The sequence below is a fragment of the Coturnix japonica genome, chromosome 4 (assembly GCF_054131305.1).
Source record: "Coturnix japonica strain WE chromosome 4, WE-NBRP24, whole genome shotgun sequence".
Lineage (NCBI taxonomy): Eukaryota > Metazoa > Chordata > Aves > Galliformes > Phasianidae > Coturnix > Coturnix japonica.
Genome location: NC_140666.1, coordinates 49069546 through 49096002, shown reverse-complemented (window position 1 = coordinate 49096002; position 26457 = coordinate 49069546). Strand labels below are relative to the sequence as shown.

At 40.1% G+C, this 26457-nt stretch overlaps 1 protein-coding gene across 2 annotated transcripts in view; it reads right to left on the bottom strand.

The window, feature by feature from the left end:
• Positions 1 to 9196, bottom strand: part of RASGEF1B (RasGEF domain family member 1B) — a 96968-nt gene extending 87772 nt beyond the window's left edge. For both annotated transcript variants that reach the window (XM_015861798.3, XM_085546696.1), the window contains exon 1: positions 8770 to 9196. In XM_015861798.3, the coding sequence (XP_015717284.2) occupies positions 8770 to 8838 (69 nt within the window). In that variant the 5' untranslated portion in view covers positions 8839 to 9196. The remainder of the gene's footprint in view (positions 1 to 8769) is intronic.
• Between the last annotated feature and the right edge of the window lie 17261 nt (positions 9197 to 26457).

The window sequence follows — 26457 nt, the reverse complement described above, 5'->3', positions numbered from 1 at the left end:
GACTTAATAGATTCAGGAGTTAGTTTCTTTCAGGATAAGTTCATTTATTAACATTTAAAGCTGTTTCTCCACTGCATATTCATGGCCATTCATTGTTAGCTAACAGCTATTTTTTGCCTTAAAATGACAAACTATCATAGTAAACCAGTCCAAAGTAAGAGTTTTGGCAAAGTACTGAATAAAAAGTCAATAAATACAGGCTTGAATGAAGCTGAGTACCATTCACACTGCAAAAGTTTGAACTGCAATCAAGTTTAATTGATTACATGGGTACTGAGAGACAAAAAAACTGATGGATTCCAGTCTCATAAATGCAAACAAATGCAAGTATTTGGACCTTTGGCTGTTAGGATTTTTAGGGTGGTTCTTCTTTCATCTGCTTGATCCAGCAGGAAGGCTAAGTGATCTACTCCCTCACCTTAATACTTCCACCATTAAAGATATAACAAGGGCATACTCTGACATTCAGTTTTGCTCAGCGTGTTTTCAAATAATGCACTGAGTCAGTGAAGTAAGGAAAGGAGTTAACAATCCATACCATCACTCCTCTAGAAAAGCCTCTTTGGACTGAAGTAACAGCTGTAAGGAAACTTACTGCATATCTTTAGAAGTCCACTGTGCCCAAACAGCTAATCACAGTATGTTCAGATTTTTACACAGCACAGAAATAGATACATTAAACACTCAGGAACATCTTCCAAGTAAAAAGCAGGAACACAAACATCAGTGTGAAACTGATGTCTAGAATAAAAAACAACGAAAGTAGTGAATTGAGCTAGAAGAAAATGATGAAACATACCAGGGAGATAATTTAATGCTGCTTTTATGGGTTCTTATTTGAGCTCTGTAACTAACCTCACATGAGACAGAAGAGAAGCCTGTCCAAACAATGCCCATGAGTTGTCTTCTTTAAAAGCCTCAGATTCAGAGAATTTAATCAGAGGAAAGAGCTACCCAAGCAAATTTAGGCACACAATAAATCCAGGAGCTAGAAAGGATAATTATGTTATAACAATAAGTAAAATGTTTAATTGCACCATGTCTCCTCTCAGACTGAACATTTAAATGCCCGGAAACCAAATCCTGAGGCTTAATGCTTTGCTCCTGCACAGGCCTGAAGTCCTCCCTTGCCTCAAGTTAACTACATCCAAAGGCAGGATGTGCAAGCAAATAAGACAGCTAATAACATGTACCTTCTACAGGCATCTCACTGCACTCTGGCCAGCAATATAACAGCTGAAATAAAAGGCCATCCAAACAAGATGCACCGAAAAGTCCTTATCCAAGCTCGTAGATCTCTATGTATACAGAGCACTGAGCAATGCAGATATAGGCTACATGTAGATCCAAGTCTATGTGTACACAACTAGTTTTATAAACAACATTCAGCTGGAAGCAGGGAAGTATCCAGGTACTCCACACTTACTAATGGCTGCAGCAATTGAACACATCAGTACAATGGGAAAAGAGTTGCAACAAAGGCATGACTGCAGAAGAACCACAGAATCGAAAGGTGCTGTAAAAGAAGGGAAGAAGATTGCTCACCTGTATCAGAATATTCTCAGTTTGCAGGGGAAAGCTTCACCAAGGAAGGATCCTTCCCCAGTGGCGGTCGGCCCTTAAATGAAGTCTGAAAGAGGTGCAGCCAGGCTCCACCCCTTCTGCTAGCACAGCTGGTTTGCCTTCACCTGTGCTCCCAGGACTGACCTGGTCCTTTCCCCAGGTGCTCAGTAATTTAGGCCATGACTCAATTCCTATACAACAGCATATTCATCTCTCCTTTGCCAACATACTCTTCATACATCATCTCCACAGACTATTTTACCATGTTAACTTCAAAACCACTTAAACGCTACATGCGTGCACTTCTATTTGCTCTTCTGTAAGGAAAGATGACTATTTAGCCTGTAAAGCTTTCTACAGGCTAAATGTTCTATGTGCTATCAACTAACACACACAAAAGCTTGTAACTGAAGTCTTCTGTGAAGAAAATAAAACCTTAGCGTTTGACAACCTAAGTACTTAGTGGATTTTGTGAGCACATAAACAAAGACTAAATTGTTCCTCAGAGTGAGGTTTCTTCAGTTTCTTTGGGTTTCATGGCAGCACAGAAGTTTTACCCAATGAAAAGCAATGTATACTAGTTCTCGGAGTCAGTACAGTTCCCAGAAAACATTCTGCATCCTTTGATATTTCAGAGCCTTAGAATTACTCTCTTTAATAGGTGTTGATGAAACTTTAATTAGTTCCTCAGTGAAGTTCCTGCATCAATGCTACTTGTCTAGCTCCTCGTTACTGAAGGACTGTGATAAATTTTTTACTACAGAGTAGTAGACTGGAAGAGGGAAAGAACAGGTGTTTCATAGTCTTGCTGAAGCAGTCTGATATTAATAATTTGACAGCTTCTTTTTCAAACATGAAACATCACAAAGTATGGAAACATAACTACATTTAAAATGCAACATCACCCAAAGAGTAACTCATGTCTGTGATAAACTTGCATTAGTATGCCAACCACCTGAAGTTCTTCTAATCACAAACAAGAGCAATATTCTTCATACTTAACAACAGTAACAAAATTTGACAAAATCTGTTTACACTTGGATCTCACTTCACAATCCTCCTTAGTAAGGTGACTAGTCATAACAGCTACTACAAACATAAGACTTGTGTTTACTAAAGCTCCTAAGAATCAGCTATCTTTGCAATGAAACCACAGGTCCGTCTTCTACCGAGAAGTAAAATAGAAAACAAGGAGAAAAGGAAGGATCTTAGCTAAGTACTCAACAAAATTGCTTACATTCACATGATTATTTTAACAGTGAACGCATATCCATTCAGAAGGTAAACTGTATGATTAAATAGACCACTGAAACTAGCCAGCTAAAAACTACTTTATTCACAAGGACGCAGCTACTTAAGATTGGAAACATACAGGTTTCAGACTAGGGTGAAAAGCCAGTACTGGATAGATGGAAAGCTTTATTCCTAATAGCTCTGGGAAAACATTTCTGGGTGATAACGGATAATAGTGAACTACTCTGAAACATGCTATTGAATTTCAGTCTTCAGCATCACCTTTCTTATCAATCATGAAAGTCATTTTAAAACTACTTATTCAGGCACACTCAAGATTCTCATTCCTGGCAATTAAAATGACCTGACAGCTATGTATTACTGTGTCTGATAAGTCTATTCTTGAATTCACCACTAAGCAGTAGTAGCTAGTATTCTTAATCCTCTCAATTCAAAGCAGAAACATCTATGCCTTCTCACTGTCTCAGTATTTTTCAGCCAAAATCCATTTGAAGAAGTATCCATATTACATTTCATTTGCATTCAGATTACAATTAAACCAAGAATAATAAGAAAAGCTTGTTACTTGGTGCAAGCAAGCCCAACTAGTAATCCTAACATCTTAGTATGCCTGACACTGAAGCACCATTCAACTATCCAATTTACATCAAGGTCTCAAGAGGAACTTTCCTTTGTGTGATTGCAAACTGGTTATGTATGAGCACCTGTAACAACATTCCCTTGTGGGTAAACTTCTCTGATCACATTTGCATGTAATTAAGATGATAAAATCACATCATCATCCAAGTAGCTCTCTAAGCTACTTCTGGGTCACCAGTGAGGGAAGACTGAACAAAAGGGAAAACTCTGGGTGTGACTCAATCAGTACAGTCTTTTGACCAAATGTTTCTACAGAACCATATTCCCCACTTGGCAAAACATTTTGCTGGACTACAGCCATAACTACAAGGCCTAGGGACAAGCAGTGATTTAGTTTGGGATTTCCTTTTGTATTTGCATGTACACGACCACAGAAAAAAAATGCAACTCATTGGTTTCAAAATTAAGATAAATATTTGGACAAATTATACCGGTAGGTTTCTTGTATTGCACTCCATTCTTAGTCAGACTTTTAGGACATTCGTAGATCTCAAACTACAAATAAATATAATTTTCAACAGGTTCAATCTCTCCCCATGACATTCCAGTATGAATTATGTATTTCTCTAATATGTAACATGTATTTTCTTTATTATCTGTTCATAATCATCTTTAAACTCTGCAAGGTTTATTTAATATTCAAACTATGTACTTGTATGATACTGATTCAACCTGAGATTACTAAAATCTGTATTTCTAGGTAAAGCCCTCAGAAACTGAAGTAACAAGCGTTAAGGAAAGCCATTATGCAGGGCATTACTCCTGATAAAGGAAGAGTCAGTATTTTATTAGATAGTAGCATGAAGTGGAACAATACAAAGATGGTAACAGATATTTAAAAGGTTATTTGTAGGGAAAAACTCACCAATATGGATGCCTTCACTGGGAAATGCTGAGGCAATCTCCACCGCAAAGCAATCTCTGAAAGATGCTGCCATAGTGGTGGTCAGCCCTTAAATGAGGTCTAGAGGAGGTGGAGTCAAGCTCCACCCTTTCTGGGAGCACAGCTAAATTACTCTCACCTGTGCTCCAACAGCAGACTCAACACTTGCCTCAGCTGATTAATCAGAGGTTCAGGCTGTGATTACCCATTTCCCATACACAGTAGCAAGACACTATGTGAAGAATGCAATTTAAACCCTTCTCTCTCCATGTATGTATTCTGCAGCCAGTGGTACAAGAGACAATGACAGGAAGAAAATGAGCAGAAAGAAAACTATTTTTCTGCTCCCCCCAAAACTAGAAATTTTTAATAGATTCATACATCACAGTTCATGATCTTACTCTACACCTTCATTGATAAAAAAATTCCTTCATTCATCTATGCCAGAATACTATTAACATGTGACATTTATGTGAGGAAATGCAGAGAATAAGTTAACCACCTCTGCAACCATTTTATTTAGTTGTTTACTTTTTAATAAGATAGGAATAGCGTATTCTGTATCCTAAATTCTGGAGCCTCAAAGGAAATTTCAGTAATTAAAACTAAAGATAACACTGCACAACCCAGTACTCCTTCATTAGTACTTAATTTCCTCCATTTAAGACTTGATGAAGGATAGACTGTTCCTGCTATCCAGAAAGACCTAGACAGGCTCGAGTAATGGGCCCAGGAGAACATCATGAGGTTCAACAAAACCAAGTGCAAGGTTTTGCACCAGTATCATGGCGACCCCCACTGTCAATACAATCTGAAAGACAAAAGGACTGAGCACAGCTCTGCCAAAAAAAAAAAAAAAAAGGCTTTTACTTACCCATTCCTCTCCAATGAGGAAAGTTGCACAAATTTTGAGTAATTCAGCAAAGAAAACCACAAGCTTTAAGTGAAATCACCTATCAAATAGTACAGATGCATGAAGAAACATGCTATGGACTTGCTCAAAACCTAGCAGGATCATGTACCCATCTGAGGCTCCTCCAACTAGTTCAATCACCTTCCAGCTTCTCAGTTAAGGAGGTTTTTCAGCCTAGCTCATTAATCACTTGTTAGCTTCTCTGACCATACACACCTGCAATTAACCTGTATATTCTGACCTTATCAACAAAATAGTTTGGGTAGGACTTTGGATTTTCATTACTTTAGAAACCTTCATCATTTTAATTTTTATATTTAGTTTGAGACCAAAGGGGATATGTTTTTAAATCAGAATTTTTACGTGCTTCTTTCAAATATGAGATACAATATGTTACCTCTAGTTATCTACAACTACCATGAAGACTGCCAGCAAAGGGCTTCAAAAGTTGCACATTAGGAATTCATGTCTTACTTTTTCAGTGATCACCTTTTTCAGTAGGAAAATATTTTCCCTCCTTACTCATTACACATCCTTTTTTGCAGCACCGCTACCTACCTCATTGCTGCCCACTTTATATTTGTCCAGAGTATGCTCCCACACAAGCCTCATAAATCTGCACTTAATCTTATTACCTTGCATTAGCTGGCTCTCTTGCTGAACCACTGGCTATGATCACTGGCATCTGGTTCAGGCTGCAATTACAGACCTTCTGTCCAATGCAGGCTCATCCTGAGTGGGGTCATACTTCCTTTTGCATAGTGTGCTCCAGGTCAGCATATCCAATCAATGTTTCATAGAACAGAGATAACATAAAATTGCTTTCTCTGCCTTAGAGCAGTGCTGGGAAGCTCCTATCAGACTCTCTATACTTCTCAGTGCTGCTCCCAGCTTCAGTCAGACTGATCTGGGAAAAAAAAGGAAAAAAAAAAAGGAAACCCACCCAGGCTTATTATGTTACTGCTCTGAAACTGATAACCTGAAGAACCAAATTCATAGAATCATAGAATCATTAAGGTAGGAAAAGACCATCAAGATCATCAAGTCTAACTTCAATCCACTCCTCAGTGCTGCATCTCCACAGTTCTTGATCACCTCCGGGGATGCTGATGCCACCATCTCCCTAGGCAACATGTTCCAATGCCTCACCACTCTGAGATTTTTTCTAATATCCAATCCGAACCTCCTGTGGTGCAACTTAAAGACATCATATTTTGTTCTATCACTGTTACTGGGAGAAGAGGCTGATTCCCATCTCACCAAAACCTCCTTTCAGGAAACTGTAGAGAGCCGTAAGTTCAACTCTTCTGCAGACTGAACTATGTCAGTCCTCTTGACTGTTCCCCATAAGACTTGTGCTCCAGACCCTTTACCAGCTTTCTTGTCCTTCTTTATGCACACTCCAGGGTCTCAATGTCTTTCTTATTACCACAATGAGATCAACATCTGTATAATTAAAGCAGAACTGACTCCATACTCTCTGTTCCTCAAACATTCAGATATATTCCACAAGCCAACATAACCTCATGTTTAATGAGAACCCATGAAACAGGACACCAACCCCACTAAAGAAACATGAAGTGGCTGAACCACCAGATGCCAAAGTCCTACAACACCATTAACAAGAAGTTATGTTCCTGTCAGGAACTCTCACACAACCCTTCCTCTGGAAATAATATTTTCACATTTTCTAGCACACTCAGGGAAAGTTCAATCCAACTGGCAGCTCAGAAAGAGATGTGCAAGAGGAAATCTTAAAGCAGTTTCTTACTATGCACATGGCAGCTTCCTTAGTGTACACAAAAGATACCCATAGAATTTTCGTAGGATTCTTGGCCAAAATGAAGCTCTTATTTTCCAAGTCCCAGTTCTTCCCCTTAAACACATTTTATCTTTTGATTCCCTGGGCATTCCCCCAAATTGTTAGTGAGACTCTAAGTTCAGTCTAGTCAAGATAACACTGATACTGTATTAAACAACACTGACTACTTAGAGTTCAAGTTCCACTAAGTAAAGTCACAGGTTCAATTAGGTAAAGGGTAAGCAATTCATACTGCAGGGAATACACTTTTGCCAGTTAAAAATACAATAAAATTACATAACTTGCATCCATCTGGACATCTTGGTGTCTAAAAAGTGTCTAAAGAAGTATTCTTTTAAGTGACCAAATGAATCCTTAAAACAAACAAACAAAAAACAACAACAAAGCACAGATTCAAATGCAATGCAAGTTTTCCTGGAAGGAAATTAACTTCTTTAGTTTCTAAAAATTCGATGGGATGTCAAGTCAAAGGCTAATGGCTGTGTTGGGGTCTATTGGAAAATGTTTTGCTCAAGAGCAGATTTTCCTATTTTTGGTATTTCTCAATTACAGCTTGTACAATAACAGCTGGACACAGTCCCTAACAGAGAACTTGCTTAAGCCTAAGAAAGGATCCTGATATTTGCCTTACTCCTTGTGATTTAGAAGCATGTTACTTTTAAGAGGTAACAGATATCACTGAAGGGCTTCCTCACCTCTGTCTTATAGTTTTGGGGGGGGGGGAAGGAGGGAGGAGGGATGTCAGATAAAGGCAAAATCACATACTCTGTTCAAACCTCTGCTAAACATTGTGTGCAGATATAATGCTTAATTACATCACTTTACATTCACTGTAATGGTTGGTTGTAGCCATCACCTAACTACAGTACAAAAAGTATACTAGGCAATTTGTTCACCTGGAACTAATTTTCAAAGCCATGCAACAAACATGCTATTTACAAGGAGAGGTTAGAGCAGAGAACACTGAGGAAGAATGCCTACATTGCCAGTGATCAATATAGAGGATGATGCAGCTTGTGAACTTCTAAAATAATAATAAAACAAAAACTAAAACAATGAGTATTTATATGATAACTTTATTTGTACTGTTATCAGGACTTAAGGTACATGCCATGTTTCACTGTATAAAGCAAGGCAGCCGTTTGTCTGCTAGTAGTTGAGAAATAAACATCAGTTCATGTGCACGTGCTGGGGGAAGGAATTAATGCCCATCAATTCTGCCTAAGCCAAGCACTTTTCAGGTGAACTGAAAGTAGAAGCAGGCAATTAAGGACCATCTCCTTGTCCATTAAGATGTGAAAAGCAAAGTAAAAGAAAAACAAACTATTGTAGCTTCTGGAGTGCCTGCCACTCCCCTGGTATTTACCTCAGTGGAGAATCATAGAATCATTAAGGTTGGAACCTCTAAGATCATGAAGTCCAACCACAGACCCATTCCCACCATGCCTACTGACCAGGTCTCTCAGTGCCACATCGCCACAGTTCTTGAACACCTCCAGGAATGGTGACTCCACCACTTCCCTGTGCAGCCTGTGCCAGTGCATAACTACTCTTCCAGAGAAGAAATGTTCCAATAAACAACTGTCAATAATTAACATCCAACCTGAAGATCAAGAGGAAAGCAACACCCCAGAGACATCTCAAGAAACAGATCACTGTAAACACAGGTCTGACAACATCACTGCAGCCACTTACCTCACGCACAGAAGAGCTGCCCTTATCAGGCAACGCGCAGCCTAGGAGCTCTGCAAGAAACTTTGCCATATACGAACAGGGAGGAAGGGGTCTTCCTTGTCACTGTGCCAGGCAAATATCCTTTGGCAAGGGGACAGCTCAGTGGAACATTTCTTTGTTGCTGCAAATCCAGGGCTGCATTTGGGGTTTGCTATCCAGGCCATCTGCCAGCATCATTCCACCGAGGCTGCACAGGTTCACTGGGTGGTAGCCGAGATGGCTTACAAAAACAAATCAAGTGAGCCAGCACAGTGCTGGGCTTCTCAGTGTTTGCTTCTCCCCTTTCCTGCTGAATGTCACTATTCCTATAGTAAAGGAAAGGGGCCCCGCAGAGGGGTGGTGAGAGGGACAACGCTGCAGAACTGCAGGCAAACAGAATGAGGCAAGCACTGTAAATCACCTCAAGGTACAGCATTTATCCTGCACACAGTGAATACATCTCCTTCCTGCCCACACACAACACACCCTCTAGCAGGATTCTATTTACACTCAGGAATACATCAGTACTTTGAAGTCTGATAGCAAAGGAATAAAGCAGAGTTATTTCCAGCCCTGATTGCTAGTGAGTACCGTCCTTTATAGAGCATCTCTGTTGCCATCAAAAAAGAAACTTGCCACAACTGCTCACATCACCTCAAGATGGTGACTACTTCATTCCCAATGTGCCCAGCCAAGATGCTGCAGTAGGCTTGGGCAACTGCTGCCCAAGGTTTATGATCTGAGAAGCATACTGAAATATAAGTTATGCTTTTCATAAAGGAAGTGCTTTCCTACAGAAACAGTCACCCAACTTTTAATTTCATCATCAGAAACAAAGTAGCAACCTCAAGTAGTCAGTGGGTCTCCTACTCAATCCAACTGCCTCGCTTTCCAGCCACGGTTACTACACAAGCTGTAACTGCAGTCATCATTCAGATAAGAGCAGTACAAAACCAGTACTGCCTATCTTTGGGCTTAAATTTACTGGAACTGATTTAATCCAGTGAAATACAACTGAATCATCAACAGCATTAAATACTTGAAGCACAGCCTTGGTGGTTGCTGTGCTGGCATCTTTTTTTCATGCTCTGATAGCAAAGTGTCAGAAAGAGCCCAGGAAAATGCCTCTGTGCACATCATTCTTCCCAAATCTACCTGCGTGTCTTGAGAATTCAAGTTCAGAGGAATCCAACTGGCAGCAGCTGAAATAACATGCTATATCTCAATAGCACTAGAATTCAAGCATGTGCTGTCACCTTCAGTATAGCTCCCTGCTCTACCAGCAATCTTATGATACACTCTTGTATTTTCAGGCAACCTTAGCATAGCTATGACATCTGATACACTTTTCCTTGCCAGGCTGAAGTTCTATTTGTTGTCCATACAGAAAGTACAAATGGATTATCATTAAGGTAGAAGCACAAATGGATTTGGATGCCATCAGTGGCAAGGAAGGAGCAGAATATTAGCACTAACACAACATTTTATTTGCACAGAACAAATAAGCTGCCTAGATGCCCAATACATGTCTTGTAAGAGAGGGGAAACACTGCTTTGCACAATCAAGTTTAGAGAGTTTTAAGTGCTCTAGACAATAAGTGGTACACACCTGTTCCTATCAGCTTAGTCTTGTTCCCAGCCCACTCCCATCTACCTCATTGCCCAGACATTCTCTACCACATCCTTCTATTTCCAAATCAATCACTGCCTCACTAACAAACCATAGGGATTTAAGAATCCTCTCTTTCAGTGAAAGAGGGATTTTCTCATTTAATATCTGAGTTGGCTTTATGCTGCCTTGCCCCTGGCTATGATGAAAGGAGTACAAAAGGAGGTGCTCTAGAGGTTTGATGCCATCCTCAGCTCAGCTGTTCGAGGAACACCACCTGCTGTGAACTCAGCCAGTCAGTCAAATTTCATGTTCAACACTTCATGTCATGAATAACAGCTATCCCGGGGGGATTATCTGAGGCCTTGGATGTTGTACGCTGTTTTAAGACATAATTCAAGGACATTAAATAATTTAAGTAGGGCCTTGTCTGATGATAAATACTTCATTCTCATTAGACAGCTTGACATTCTTCACCAGCTGCATAGATCAGCTGTTTTGAAACCATCATAAATTTTGAAGTGACTGACCCTTTGAAATCATTTCCAGCATAAATTGCAAGCCCAACTTATTCTGTGAAAACCTGGGATTCTCCTAGAATGATTTTTATATCCTGACACTCTCAAAACATGACATTAAATCATGTTTGCAATACATTAACAACAGACTGCAACAGACCCTACTAAGCTGAAGTGTGTCTCCGTAGGCACTGAATTCTTGCACAGATCTTACACTAGACATGAAGTTAAACAATCTGCTAAAGATATAAACTTAAGTAGGCTCCAAAGAAAAGAAATATTTGACATAAAAATTGAGAGCAACACAATGCAGAAAATATTCTGTGTTTTGGATGTTCCGACAGCCGTCTTTGTTTCCAGTCGTGTCTGCCGTGTAAGAAAATTCCATGTTTTCACACTCACAGGTTGAAGCCTGTTCCATTTAGGCAGCACACCTGCAAAATCTTGGCATCCGTGGCACTATATTTGGCCTTATTCTAGCAAACGACAAACAAATTGCTTCTTGCCATGTATTTTTGCTACACATGAGTCATGCTAAAAGCGCCCCTAACTTGACCACCATGCCTTATTCATTACAGAAAGCACACTTAGAAGCAGCAAAGGGCTACTGAGTTCAGAACACAACAATCCATTTCAATTCAGTTAATGGTACCATTTTTCTATTAGGCACTTGTTTTTCTTTACGCAAAGCCACTCAGGAGGTTCTCTCTGCTTTGTACTATTTTGGTAACATGCAGGAAGGCACCAAAAGGAATAGAGAACCGCAGAAATATAGTCTGACATGTCACACTTGGCATGAGAACAGGTTGCTTTGTTTGAAGTGGTGATATTACTGATATTACTTTAAATAAAGAGAACACATCAAGAGAAAATGTTGTATAGGAGATGACAACACTGAAAGAGATTGTAATGCTCCCTTGGTCATAAGGGTTACAAGTTACTTAATTTACCAAAAATTAAGTAAAAACAACAACAAATTAAAACTATGTTTTGTACCATAGAAGTATCACATGATAATCACAGAAAATAAATGCTAAGCCTGTAATAAGCTTAATATAGAGTTTCAGACACAAATGCAATGCCTCCTGTTGTCTCTCCATTTTAAAAGGAGATTAAGATCCCAGACCAAGAGAAAAATAAAAGCAAACAAGCCAGAAATTTTATAGAAATTTAATAGAAAGTAAAGAAGGGATGAAATAAGACGAATAAGGGATAAATAAGTATTGGCTACAATAAAACTAAACTACTCCTCAACTTACCATGCAGTTGCACAGTACCAGCAGTACTTCTTCAAAATGAAGCATTTCTAACAGGTTCAATGGAAAAAAAAAGTTTCTAGGAGACTGTAGAAGAATAAATTAGGGACAGGATGCAATCTTAAAACCCAGCCAGTTACATCAGTGAAACAAAGTACATGTGTAAACGTAACACAGATCTAAAGCATGCCTCTCCTTTAATGAGCAAGACACCTGCCAGGAATTCCTGTCTATGGCTGACACCTTTTTCTGATTAAAATCTGAGCACTATTCATTGTGAAGAACAACCAGTTGCAGTACAAGTTCTACCTCAGATCTCTCTGCACCAGAGAATTTCAGGGTGATCTGGGGCAGCATATTTCCATCCCAGTTGAGAAAGTGGTGGCAGAAACACTGTTGCCCAAATGTTGCACCAGGGGAGATTCAGGTTGGATATTAGGGAGCTTCTACTCTCAGAAACAATCAATGGTGGTGCATCAGCACAGGCTGCTCAGGGAAGTGGTGGAGCGACTATCCTTGGGGGTGTCTGAGAACCACAGAGATGTGGCACTGAGGGGCACAGTCAGTGGGCATGGAGGGTTAACTTGGTGATCTTATAGGTCTTTTCCAGCTTTTACGGTTCTTTGTGCCTTGGCACAAAGTTCTCCAGATTGCAACAACCTTTGCATCAGTCAGCACTAACAAGGACTGACTGATAGTAGCATGCTTGTGCTTACAGCAACTGTGAAAGTTATGATATGTAAAAGGAATGATTTATTAAAAGCATGATGAGCAGGATTTCTGATATCCTGTGATTGTTAATTTGGTAAAAAAAAAATCAAAGGTAACTTGTTTGTTTGTTTGTTTGCCACTGACACTGAATAGGCTAATAAAACACACCTGAAGGGCAAGAGAAAGAAAGGAAATGAATCAATTTATATATCACTTACTGAGGAGAAGAGGAAGATGCGATGGCTGGAGCTAAACCTGCCTCTGCAGATAGAATCTCCCCCTCACAACAACAGTGCAGCAGTGGAGAGGGTGAGCCTGGCAGGGGCTCTGACAGATGCCAGACCTCAGCCTGGGAGGTCCGTGGGTCCTTTGGGAGGGAAGGGAAGTGATTTCTTGACAAGTAGATGGACACTTTCCAAAGGAGCATCTGCAGTTAGAAGTATCTGCACTAGGGATTTGTGCTGTCTGCCTCAAACTCTGTGCCAGTGACAGCAGTGGGTATTATAGTTCCCTGCATAAGTAGTGTTACGACAGCTTGGGTGAAGAATCCTTTTCCCAGAAAGCAACAAAACCACAGAACACTAAGCTGGGACATTAAAAACATTGATACAGGTGCTGTGCTAAGCTATGAGGTAACGCAGTGCTAATACATGGAGTATTGACATCTAACCTGGAGAGAAACCTGAGTTTGCTAAGGGCTTCTGGAATGCGTTCTTCTAGAACTTAAACTTAGATCTTGGGTTTTGTAACTAAATTTGTATTTTCTTCTTAGTTATTTATCAGCCTAACTTCTAAGTGTAAATATCTGCATGTAAAGCTATCTATGTCTACAGAAGATACTTTCTACTCTATTTATTAGCATAGCTACAGCCACTGTGCTGTTTACATGCGGCAGTATTTTGCCATATGCTATTAGAATTTTGGAAACAGTTTGTGAAAGATGAATGCACTTTAAGCACAAATGGGAAGCTGAGTAAACTACTTAATATTCTGCAGTGGTCCCATGATGAGCAGCTGGCATTCCCAAGTAATGGTTTAATTCCACTTTATTTCATGTGTGTTTTATTGCAGCACCTGCGGTGTGAACAGATTGGGGCCCCATGTGAATGCGGAGTAAATCACAGTCCCTGTCCTAGAGAAAAGACAACATAAAAGACCTGGCATACATGGTGACAAGACCAATAAAAGCTGACTCTGGTGGAAGACCGAGGTCATGGAGTAATGAAACTAGTTGTGTTGGCAACTAGTTGGCAACTTACTGAATAACCATTTATCTGTGAAGTCCTTGAAGATAATAGGTCCAAGTTAGATGAAAGATGTAATGACTAGGCATGAAAATCTTATTCCACAAACACCGCATCATTTATCACTCTGCACTACTTTAGATGTATCATTTCTCCATGTCTGTTTCCAGAATTCAGTTCCTTTGTCTTAGTGTCTTTTACAGAACAAGCCTCCATGTAACAGTGTCCTCAACTATCATAAGCATTGCTGTAATGCCATATGGAGGTGAAAAAGACTTTCAGTTTCTGAGCAAAACAGTACTTTCGAGAGCCTGACTATGTGCGAACTTTGCCCTGGAGCATAACAATGTCCCAGGTTTCAGCACCTCTAGAATGGACCTGCAGCCCATTCCACCTACTCCTGCCCATTTGGCTTATCTCTTCTCCCCACCCACCACAGAAAAAACAAGCCTAGCTTCGTTTTTTGACCAAGGTGACTCATTTTCCCCGTTTTCTGATCCCATATCCAGATTGTTTGAGAAGTGTGGTGGAAAACGGGAAGAAGAGAGAAGGAAGGAAGAAGGAATTTTCAAAAAATTCTATTAAAAATTAGAAGTTTTAATTGCTATGATAATCCCACATAGAATCCCTAAAAGAACCTGTCTGTCCTTGCACTGTCGGATAACATGGACTCAGCACATGAATAACATACAGACATCATTTTTTGCAAAAGTAGTTCTCTTATTCTGGGTCAGTGTCACAAGTTCCTGGGTGGCATCTCTGACTCATTGCAAGCTCTTTAGGATTTCCTCTATCTAATAAAGCCATTTTAGTTTGATTGACATCTACAAAAATAAGTCTTCCAAGTAAATCCATTCTTTCAACTACAACAAGAACGTGATACCAAACAAAGCCAAGTATCACATGGGAAATAGCACTGTTTTTTAAATCACAAGGCTTCAAATTTTTTCAGATTTCTCCGTCAGCTCCTATGTAACTGGAAGAAGTATTATTAAATATTGGTGACAATTTCAACTTTCTACCTCTATGAAGTTGTCTTTCAACTCAGTGCAACAATGTAAAGTTATGTCTAATAATGCAGAATATCCAGGTTCAGCTGACATTTGGTCTCTGAGAAGCTCTCCAGTAACAGTCTTTCAGGACAGCAATAGTTTCTCTTCCATATTCATGGAACTGTTCCCCCCACCCCCCCCCCACCCCCCCCATTCATCACCAAGTTGCAGAGAATCCAACTACAAAGAGAGAGATATGAAGATGTTTCCAGGTGTAGCTTTCAGCACCATGCACATCTGACAGAGCGAGACTTAACAGAAAGGTAAAATACAAGTTACTTTCATTCTCACACCTTTCCCAGCACATACATTCACTTTTTGAAGCTATGCTGCTTCCATGCAGCACAAGCCAACCAAATACATTGACTTCTCTGTGCTGAAGACGGCTGCTGTTATGGATAATTACTCTGCCTGGGGAAAACAATTCTGGCAGACTGCTCCAGTGTAATTAAGAACTACTAGACATGACTGTGCATAAGTGCAGAATGATATATAACTCAACAGATATGTCTGTTAATTTTGCCTTCTACAACAAAGTTACTGCTTGCACCGTATATCACCCCAAGGCCTCAACTGCCATGCTCCCAGCTCTCCTCCATTTACCTCTTTCACACTGTGTCAATAAATAATCCATACTTGTAAGAAATCATGAGTACAGCACTTGCCCTTTTCTCCCCAGATCCCCACGAGTACCATGTTTCCAAATTGATATACTCTAAGTATACTGAAAAATGTCATTGCTTAACTGTGTCCCAAAATGGCAACGATGATGCAGTCACAATTAAAATAGAATCAGACTGTACCATTATCAGACAGACTTATACTTTATTTCACCCCAAAACTCCCAATAGCTCTACAAAGCAGAATACTCTATTAGTTTCATCTGAACCATTTAACAGGATGTCAAAACAACACTTAATCTCTTGATGCCTCTGCAACCACAGATATAATGCATGTATGTACATTATATCTAGAATAACCCATTTTAGAGAAAATTAGCTCAAGTCAATAACAATCATCATCATATGCGGTCTGTAAAAATTTTCAAGGAATTCTAAGATTACAGGGTATATAAGCACAATCCCTACACAATAATGGCATATCTAGAAATAATTCCAGCAGTCAACCAACCTGTTTGTATAATGCTGTAACCAAGTGGATTGCTCATTCTCCCTCTTTCCCAAATGAAAAATAAAACTGTGAAAGGATTTGTCACCAACATATAGCCTTATTCTGATCTATTTGTTGATATTTAATCTTAATGTAATTGTCACCATCTAAAATTTAATTCAGGATCTCATTATGTGGAAATCTCTTGTGAACTCTCCTCACACCATTAGCTGAAAGAAATTAAACAGTCATCTACAATAATCACTCCCACTCAAGTATCAAATAGTTTTCACTCAGAAGCAAAGCAAAACCAATCAGATAACCAGAAATTCCATAAAGTCAAAACATCAATATTTTCATTTAATTACCCAAAGAAAGGTTCACCCAACTTTCCACAACATGTGATATATTACCTAATCAGTATTCCCACCTTTGCCCCCATGACAGAAAATTACCTTGTCCCTTGGACACACAGATGCTGAGAATATCACAGCAGGAGTGCCCTGCCAATACTTATCACTGACTCCCCCTCTTCCAGAGGTTTAGCAGCCTACGTTCTCAAGTGAGTAACCCTTCCACAACTCATTTTATCCAAGGAATTCATGGAAATCAGGCCTGTTCTCTGCAATACAGAAGATTTCCCTCTAAATTAGCTTGCATTCAGCATCAGAATCTTGCATTATAATGGCATCAAGTCTCATGTACAGAATCCCCTTCTGGGCAAACAATTTCATCTCACCAGTTGTAACAAGACTTCATGTCTCCTATCTCTAGGTTTTTCTGTCAGTCTCACCTCCAAAACCCCTTTTATTCCTTTAAAAATAGATAGCATTAGCAGTTCCAGTTTCTCATTTGAGCTTTCCAGATTTTATATTCTAAATGCTAGCAGTGAAATCGTGTATGCTTCCAAACCTTGTTCATGTAGCTTTCAATATTCTGAGAGGTTTTTGCAAGACCACCTTCAACATGAAGCATCTGAGTGGAACTATAATCTATATTTACTAACAGGTACTTCATTTCAACCACCAACTGTTTAGGTATTGATTTAGAAGTGTTTGCTGTGAGTAAATCCTGCAGCTCTGAAGCTACATGAGATTGCCTAAGTTATTATTCAGAGCCATTTGTTTAAACTCAAAATTTTTCAGCTAAATCTGGAAATACTATCAGCCTTTCTTATTTTCAATTCCCCAAAGCTCTTCTCTTGCCCATTCACTTCAGAATCATAGAATCAGTATGGTTGGAAAAGGTCACTAAAATCACCATTTACACTTCACACAGTATATGGGTTTGCACCTCTTTCAGTATTTTTCCCTATAAATTTATCAATTCAGTATCAATTGATAATTCCTAGGATGAGTTGTCCCCATCCAGGCTGGGGAAAAGAACCAGCCAAAAGTGATTCCCCATCATATTTGCTTACAGCTGAACAGATGTAAATGCTCTGCAAGCATTGAAGAGCTAAGATGTAAAGCGTGCCTTTCAGACTGACTTCATTATGTGTTATTAAATTTGTCACACACTCTCGGCTCCTGCCCCTTTCCAAAACACATGGCAGCTGTTAATTAAGAAAATGCAATAGCACCGACTGTGTCCAGCACAACCTAAATGACAGTTAATGTAATGAGGGAGATCTGGAATCCTGTTCTTAATGCATGCACAATGTCCTTTTCACTTCTTCTCAGTGAAAATTGCATTGCAGTTGCTTGTGCTCATGTGTTGTGGCCACCTAATTCCTCATTAAGTGAGGGATGACTGTGTAGAGGTTTTGGGTTTAAACCAAGAGTCTTCCTTTTTCTTCTACTCTTGCTTGAGAGATCAGCAAGATTTTATGTATGGAAGTTGACAGCCCTTAACAGTGTTTAATTTCACATAAAACTGTGGCAACTCCATTAAGCTATAATGTTAAAACATGTAAGTGTCAGATCTGAGTTAATCATATTAACCTTCTTACCAGTCTTATCAAACTGTACCAAAACAGTACTCCTGGAAATGGAGAGAAAACTGTAATCAAGCCATGGTACTTCAAGATGCATAGCACTGGTTCAGTGTCTGCCCACATGAGATGAATATGGTGTCTATCAGAATTTTAAACATCAGGAAATTAATGTAAGGAAACCACAGTGAAACCTCTGCAACACTGAACTGCTGACATTTCCATCACAAAAAAGAAAAATACTTGGCTAATAGTGCATGAAATGCCAGTGGGAGCTTTGTGATATGCGGTGCTCTGAGTGTGGCTGAGTGATGATGGGATGGAAGAGATGTACTACAGCTCCCCTAAGGAGCTGTTTCAGCAGAACACTGGGCAGCTTGAATTGCTGGCTAGCACCTGAGTGTAGGGAAGTTCTCCTTTTTATTTCGGTGGAGTTTAGCAACACACTAGCAAAACTGCTGCAGAATGCATATTTTTTTAGCTGAAGACAAAGCTCTGTAGGCTGGTGAGTCACTCCAGCAGAGGGAAAAAGGAAACTTCCAGACACCAACCTCCAGTTTACCCCAGGAAACAACTAACTCATGCTCTGGTTTGCTGCTGCACACAACTCTGTCCTCATTTCCCAGACACTGCCACAGAAAAAGGAGGGGAATCTCTGATAGGAAACTTTCAGTGCATCACAGATCTATTTTTCTCAGAACACACATTTCTTCTACATTTCTATTCACAGTTAAAAAATAAATAATCATACGACATCTTCATCAAAACAGCCTTTTAGAAACCAAACTGAGAAAGCTGAATGAAGTTTCATCTGCAACTAATAGTCATTTAGGGTCCTCCTTCTCACAAGTATCCAGAGGGGTGTGACCTGTTGCAAGGTATCTGCTTTAGCAGGGGGTTTTGATCTCTTGAAGTTCCTTCCCATCCCTGTGATTCTGTGAGTGCTCTGAAGAACAAAAATGGTGGTAAGGCTTTTTGGTTGTATTTCCTATGATTGGGTGAATGGTTAAAGTCAACTGTTCTGAATTCCTTCTCCAAAAGATTGGTGAGGCATTGCCATAGGCTGCCCACATAGGAGTAGAGTCACTGTCTCTGGAGGCGTTCAAGAGCCATGGAGATGTGGCACTGTGGGACATGGTTAGTGGGCATGGTGGGGATGGGCCGATGGTTGGACTAGATGATCTTTCTAACCTTAACAGTCCTGTGAATTTATGGCATATGCTGTGTTCTTACATTTTACATTGCTCACTGGCCTTAACCATCTTTTCTTATTTAACAAGTGAGCACATTTTCATGGCAAAAATGTTCTTTACTCTCCACATTAATTTTTGCACATGCCAGAACCTGCCTTGTCTAATAATTTCTCCAAAGATTATCTGTTTATGTAACTGTTCTATTAGAAAACCCAGATTACTGATCAAGCGAAAGCTTTAACCAAACATTTTGCTTGTCAAACTTGTACTCACAAAAGATAAAGAAACAGAGCTATTTTGATCCTGAATGAGTTAATCAAAGATTCCATCTTGAAGATTATAATGGCCCATTTCTGCTATAGCTAAAGAAGTCATGCATTGGAGTATAGGATTTTAAGAAACTGTGCAAGCAGTTTTTGATAATGCGTATATATACAGGGTAACTCCCTTCTTAGGTAGGTATAATTAAGATGAAAGTCACTCTCTGGATAATGTTGCAGGGTATCTGTGGATTTGCTAAATGGATACAAAGGGTATTTATAGCTTTAGAACAAAAAGAAGGATACAGTACAGATGAGGTGCAGTTTTAAAACAAAGAGCAGCATTCCTTGGCATAAAGTAGTTATTGTGTGAGAAGAATACCTTGAGCAGCAGTGCCCTCTCCAGCCCAGTTCCACAGTACTAAGACATGACCTACATCTGTTCTTTAAGCAAACAAAATCAGCTCCTTCAGTGTCTCCAGGTGGGGTTTTCAAACCAGGACTTTCATAGTTTATGTGGACTGGATAAACAATCATGCAGTACCACACAAACAATTATGCAGATTGAGCATAGGATGTGTACCATAATCCAATTTACAGTTGAAGATGTCCAGTAGGAAGCAGACAATTTCCCCTCTTCTATAGAGAAAGTAAGTACAACGTGCAGATTGGAAGCCCATTTGATGATACTCCTTTTGGGGTGTCCTTAGAATCTAAATTAATCTAATTTCCTATGTTTTTATATTAGCATTAACAAAAGGTTTCTGAAAACATAACTTACAGAGTGAGTGCCTTTCTTATTGGTATCGGGAACACATTTAAGTGGGCATGGTGGCAACGAGCTGATGGTTAGAATTGGTAATCTTAGAGGTCTTTTCCAGCCTTAGTGATTCTATGATCAGATATATGGTGACAATAACGAAAAGATAGTAGTAAATATTCAAAAGGTTATTTACAGGAAAAACTCACCTGTATGGAAGCCTTCACTCTGCTGGGAACTGCTGAGGTAATCTCCACCAAGGAGCAATCTCCAAGTGATGCTGCCTTAGTGGTGGTCAGCCCTTAATGAGGTCTAGAGAAGGTGGAGTCAAGCTCCACCCCTTCCATAGCTCAGCTAAATTACTCTCACCTGTGCTCCCACAACTGACCCACCACTTGTTTCAGCTGATTAATCAGAGGGTCAGGATGTGATTTTCCAATTTCCCATACACCAACTTTAGCATTTTTTAAGGTTTAACCTTTTTTTTTTTTTTATTTTTTTTTCCTGTTAACCACACCCAGAAACATCACAATATCAGATTGGATGTTAGGAAAAAATATTCTCTGGTGACTGAGCAGGGTCACCATCCCTGGAGGTGTTCAAGAGCCATGGAGATGTGGCACTGAGATGCACAGTCAGTGGGCATGGTGGGGTGGGTTGGAGTTGAATAATGTAAGCTAAACAGTGCAAGAGAAAGCTACCAGAGGAAAAACCAACCACTTCTGAAGTAAATCCTACAGCTCTAAAAACTTGTCTTATACGTAGGAAACTATTTTGGCTATAGTGAACAGTGCAATGGCAACAGCTGAGCTCCAAATCCAGCTGTGAGCAGTTTAACACAAGATTCAGAGAAATTACATAATTTATATAAGATCATTTATCTTAGACTGTAACGTAGGTACACGTCATATGAAACATTCTATTGTTTCTACACTGAGAATATCCAGTATTGCAATAAAATAAACATTGCTAATCACAGTAAACCAGTTCTCAAATGCAACCACATTCTCACTGCCTTTAGGCCAGTACCCAATTACTCCACTCACATAGGTCTGTCAGTAAGCCTACTCACACAGAGACTATGAGGATGACAATTCTCTACCAGTGCAGCAGACATCTTCCAGCAATTATTTTGCTTTAGGAATAACCCAGTTGTCTTCTTTTTTCAAGACAATAATCCCAGACGAAAAGCCTAACAATGATTCCTTGGATGAAGCTCATAAAAGCCCATCAGCAATCCTGATGTTTGCTACTATTTTCACTTGATAAGAAGAGCTTTATGCTCAGGTGTAAGGAGTTGAGAAGTGAGCAGCAGTGATTCATGGTTTCAACGCAAGGTTGACACAGACAGGTTGGCTCTCACTTGCACCTCTTTGGCAGCAGTACTATAGATGTTTTCAATTAGGTGAAAAACAAAGCCTCCAGAGAGCATGCCTTTAGCCTGATAAAAATCTCCCTTGAGTATCAACTTTTTGTTTTCCTGCATCAGGAAAGAAGTTGAGACAGCTGCTATATACAGGTGGTACTCCATATGCAGTACTTTTACGAATGGCTTGAGGCTCTAAACCTCTGAACAATTAATTTTACCACTACAGCTTTGACCTATCAACACTTTTTATCAGTGCAAGAACTCCTTATCAAATCCTCATGTGCAGGTGCAACATAAACACCTTAGGGAGAACATAGGACCTGTAGCAGATACAGTTGTGAGCAAACTATCAAAGAAAAAGGGGCAATAGAAATAGAAGCAGCAGACAAGAAAAACAACAACAACAAAAAACAGTCTAAAGGAAGATGATAAAAAAAATAACCCCTATTGCCTCCCATGTGTTCAAAAACACACAGCCCACTCTCAGCAGTAGGGTCCTTGCTCTTAATCCAGGTGCACATAAAGAAAATTCCTACCAGAATCTTGGTTAATTGCTCTTCACCATTTCAGAAGCAGCTGTGTTTTCCTCATTGAGCCCTCCACAGTGAGAGTGGTGCAACCACCATCCTACCACCCTCACAATTCTTACCTCTGTCCAGTCATTACCAAGCTCACCCAAACCAGTAGAAGAGACACAGCTGGGTACTGAGCTGGGAAAAGCCTAGTGAAGAAATCCACTCTTTGCAGGAGGGTGCTCCCCTGTGCAGAACTTGATTGCAGAGGCAACAGCAGTATAACGGGTAAGGTTTGCTCTGGAGACCTTAAAATTGGAGCTGTAGAAAAACCTGCTTTAGCAAGAAGGGTGGACTAGAAGATCTCCAGAGGTCCATTCCAACCCTTAGGATTCTGCAACAATGGAAAGAAGTAGGTGTTGCTCAAAGAGCTTGCATATCAACAAGATAGTTTAGCAAATACCATCACATTTTGGATACAGAGGGAAAAAATTACTTCTAAAAAATACTCAAAACATCAATCACTTGATTCACTTCCATGTTTAAGCCGTAAGCCTCGTGTCCTCGATTGCTGGTGCATTTGTCCAATGTTTCTAGTCCTTACATTTCTAACAGTGTGAATTGGCCAAAGCCTTTAGACCCAGATGTAGGGGCCCAGATGTAGTTTGCTGCCTAGCAGAAGGATTTATGTTCCCTATTTCATCACCAGAGGGCACCCTTTGCCACATGACTGATGAAGTTACACCGCACTTCTTAAAAACAGATAACGCTCTGTTAAAAGAAGCTGGGAACCGTTTGGGAAGTTCATCATTGTTGAAGAATTGCTGACTATGGAAATATCTGTACTGGCCTTGACAAGGGAATGAGATAAGGGCACCTTTGCACAGCGGATTCCTCTTCCTCAAGGCTCACTGATAACTGAGTAATCCGGAAGAAAGTAGCTGAATTGCTGAGGCTAATAATATTTGTTTAACAAGTTGCATGCAAACTATTGACAGTCATCCTTGCATGAGGTTACCCGGGTTACTTGTTGATTAGAATTACTAAGGAATGGAAAAGGGAGGAAAAGCAACCATAGTGCACCAAACTTTTGCATTTATACACAAAGGAGCACAAAGTTTTAGCAGCAAGTGGGTAAGATCATTGTTTTTGAATGACACAAAACAGCCAGCCTGACACACACAGAACCTCAGTAATTTCATGCAGATTGGATTCAGCCAAAGCTGTGATTAGCAAAGTGAGACTTGGTTTCAGGTACAACCTTCTCTCCATGATTTCTACTCAGATATTGGGACAATATGAGGAAATATTGCCTTCCTTGCTCTAAAGTCAGTCCTCACTTTTCAAGACTAAGGTCACACCTTCATACTGGAAAGGAAATGACCTGGGATTGGTCTGTGTGTCCTTCAGTGGTGCCAGTGGCATCCACAGGCTACTGAGAATGTCACAGGTTTCATTTGCAATGAAGAGCAGCTGAGCTTCCTTCTCTCCCCACACTACTCATGAAGCTGCCTCTGAACAGACACCTGTAGTTCCCAATGACAGGTGATGGAACAGGGAGAAGAATTTCTATCTTTATTTGACAAAGTCAGAGCTGAAGTCTTGAGAGATTTAAGCTCCTTGGTGAATTCTGAATTCCCTCCGGCAAGCTGCACATAGGTTTGAGCATAAACAACTCTGACAGTTCAATGATTTGACTTGAGATAATAGAAAATGTGGGAAAGAAAATGTAAGCCAGTCTCACCAGCTTCATAAATTCATCCTCCCTTCCCATTTTTCACAAGGTGGCACAACAATGGCTCCTTGTATCTCTGAGTTCTCTAGCTCATTTATTTTTCTTCCTGGCATGGATGGGGGCATTAGTGGTTGAGTTCATACCTCATGAACTAGGGCTAAACCATGAGAGTGCAGATGCACACACCCAAAAATGTCTGCAATGGAACACATGGTTTAGTTTCTTACTGCTGAAGCGGCCACACGCTTGTGCTCAGATAAATGGTTTCAATGGCTGTGGTGCTTTTTAAGTATAGGAGATCTTTTGAGATGAAAGGCCAAGGAAAACGGATTCACACTGCATTACAATCAACATATTTTGTGTGTGTGGTACAGTTTTAAGAAGAGAGGGGAAGCATTACTAAAGATGCAGTGTGAGCAAAATAAGAGAATTCCTCCCAGAGGTGAAAAGCAAAGGGGAGGTTGTGCAGAGAGCAGACATGACGAGGTGAAAATAATGACAAAAATTTCACACTGTGGAAAGCTTAAAAAAAAAGTGATTTAAAATTAGATCCAGCTCTCTGCTCACTATCACATTTCAAATTCCCTTGGAAATCTGGATAACCTGGGGCTCAATAGAAGTCTCATTTATGAGAATGGGACTCTCTGATCTGCGTTGCAGTCAAGGAACCTCAAAGTGAAATATGATGCTGAAAAGAGGAAAACATCCTTTCATAAAGACCTCATGAAAATTCCACGTGGCAAGAAAAAAAGTGATATTTTGTGCAAGCTTCATACATCAAAGTTCTAATTCTCTACATCCTTTGAAACACACTTGTCTCCTTCTCACAAGATCAAAATATTTTATGGGAAAAGATTGTGCCTCTTGAAAGTAAGCAGATAAAAAGTCTGAACTTTGCCCAGAAGGAGAACATTGGTGTTTTTAAATGGAAAACTTTAGTGAAAATTGAAGTTCAGAGAAAAATGCTAATCCTTAAGGCTCTGAGCATCTCTGTATGTGCAGATGTGGTTATGACTTTTGGTACACTAGGACTTAGGGCTAGATGGTGGGAGATAGGACAGAGCTCCTGAAATAAGGCGAATACACAGAAGTCAATGATAAGCTGTGGCTGACTTCACATAGACAACATCTCACTGATGCACAGCAGCTGAGAAGTGGCAAATCTAACTTCAAAGCTCATCTGAGGCAGTTTTCAGAGCCACAGCCATTACCTCTACTGAGCTGCATGCTAGCAACATCAGAAGTCAAAATAAATTGAATTAGCAGGCTATGGACAGAAGGTGCAGCTGCTTAATAATCTAGTTAGCTGCTAGGGAAGTAAATCACAAAATGATAGCATGGCTTAGGCTGGAAGTTACCTTGAAGCCTACCAGGCCCCAGCCCCCTATGGGGCAGGGTTACCCCCACCAGCTCAGGCTGCCCAGGGCTCTTAGGCACCTCCAGGGATGGGATATCTACAGCTTCTCTCAGTAGCCTGTGCAGTGGTCTAACAGCTACCTGAGTAAAGAATTGCTTCTAATCTAAACCCTTCCCCTTTCAGCTTAAAACCATTACCCCTTGTCCTATCACTACATGAACTTGTAAAAAGTAAAGTCCGTTTCCAGGTAGAATGCTTGACATACTGCCCTGCTAGAGAGGACAGGAAGGACAGGAAGAGGACCATAGATCCACCCCAAATGGACCCAAAAAATCCCCCAGCGGTATACGATTACACCTCTTTAGAGCCAAAAGCTTTTGTTAGTGTTGTTTGTGAGCAGATTCTCCCAGCCAAAAGAAAGAGCAACAGGAATGTGCCAGCCCTTACCTTGTTCCATCATCCATGGAACATGGCCAACACAGGACAGACAACACTGCCCCTCATCCTCCACTCTCACTCAGCCAGACTAAGGGAAGCCAGGAAAGTATCCAGATGGGATTTCCTATAAACAGCATCTTTGGAGGCTTCTATTTCCTCCCTTGCTTTGCAGGACTGTGCTATGTGCAGTAAGGCTAAAGCAATTACTTTTCTTCTTGGTTTTAACAAAAAAAGTCTTGGGTTTTGTCCATCAAGAAAGCAACTAAGACTTGCTCTTGTGACAAACTGCAAGGTGTCAACACAGTTTATGCACTGCTTTTGTAGGCTAGAATAGGCCACAAATACTTGTTAAAGACAATGTACAGAAACCCACAAACATCTCTGGGCCTTGGATCAGATCCAATGACCTTTGTGGCTTATTGCTGTTGTACTAGCTAACCTTTAACTGAGTCCACAGTACTCGCTCCCCAGCCACTGTGCACTTTGCACTATAAACACAATCTCTGTTTGGATTGCTTCCAAATGAGCACCTGAGATGGATGCACATGAACACAGAAGCAGTGAAAAATTTAAAACTCTTGGAAAGACCTGAATACAAGAGAAAACAAGTCAG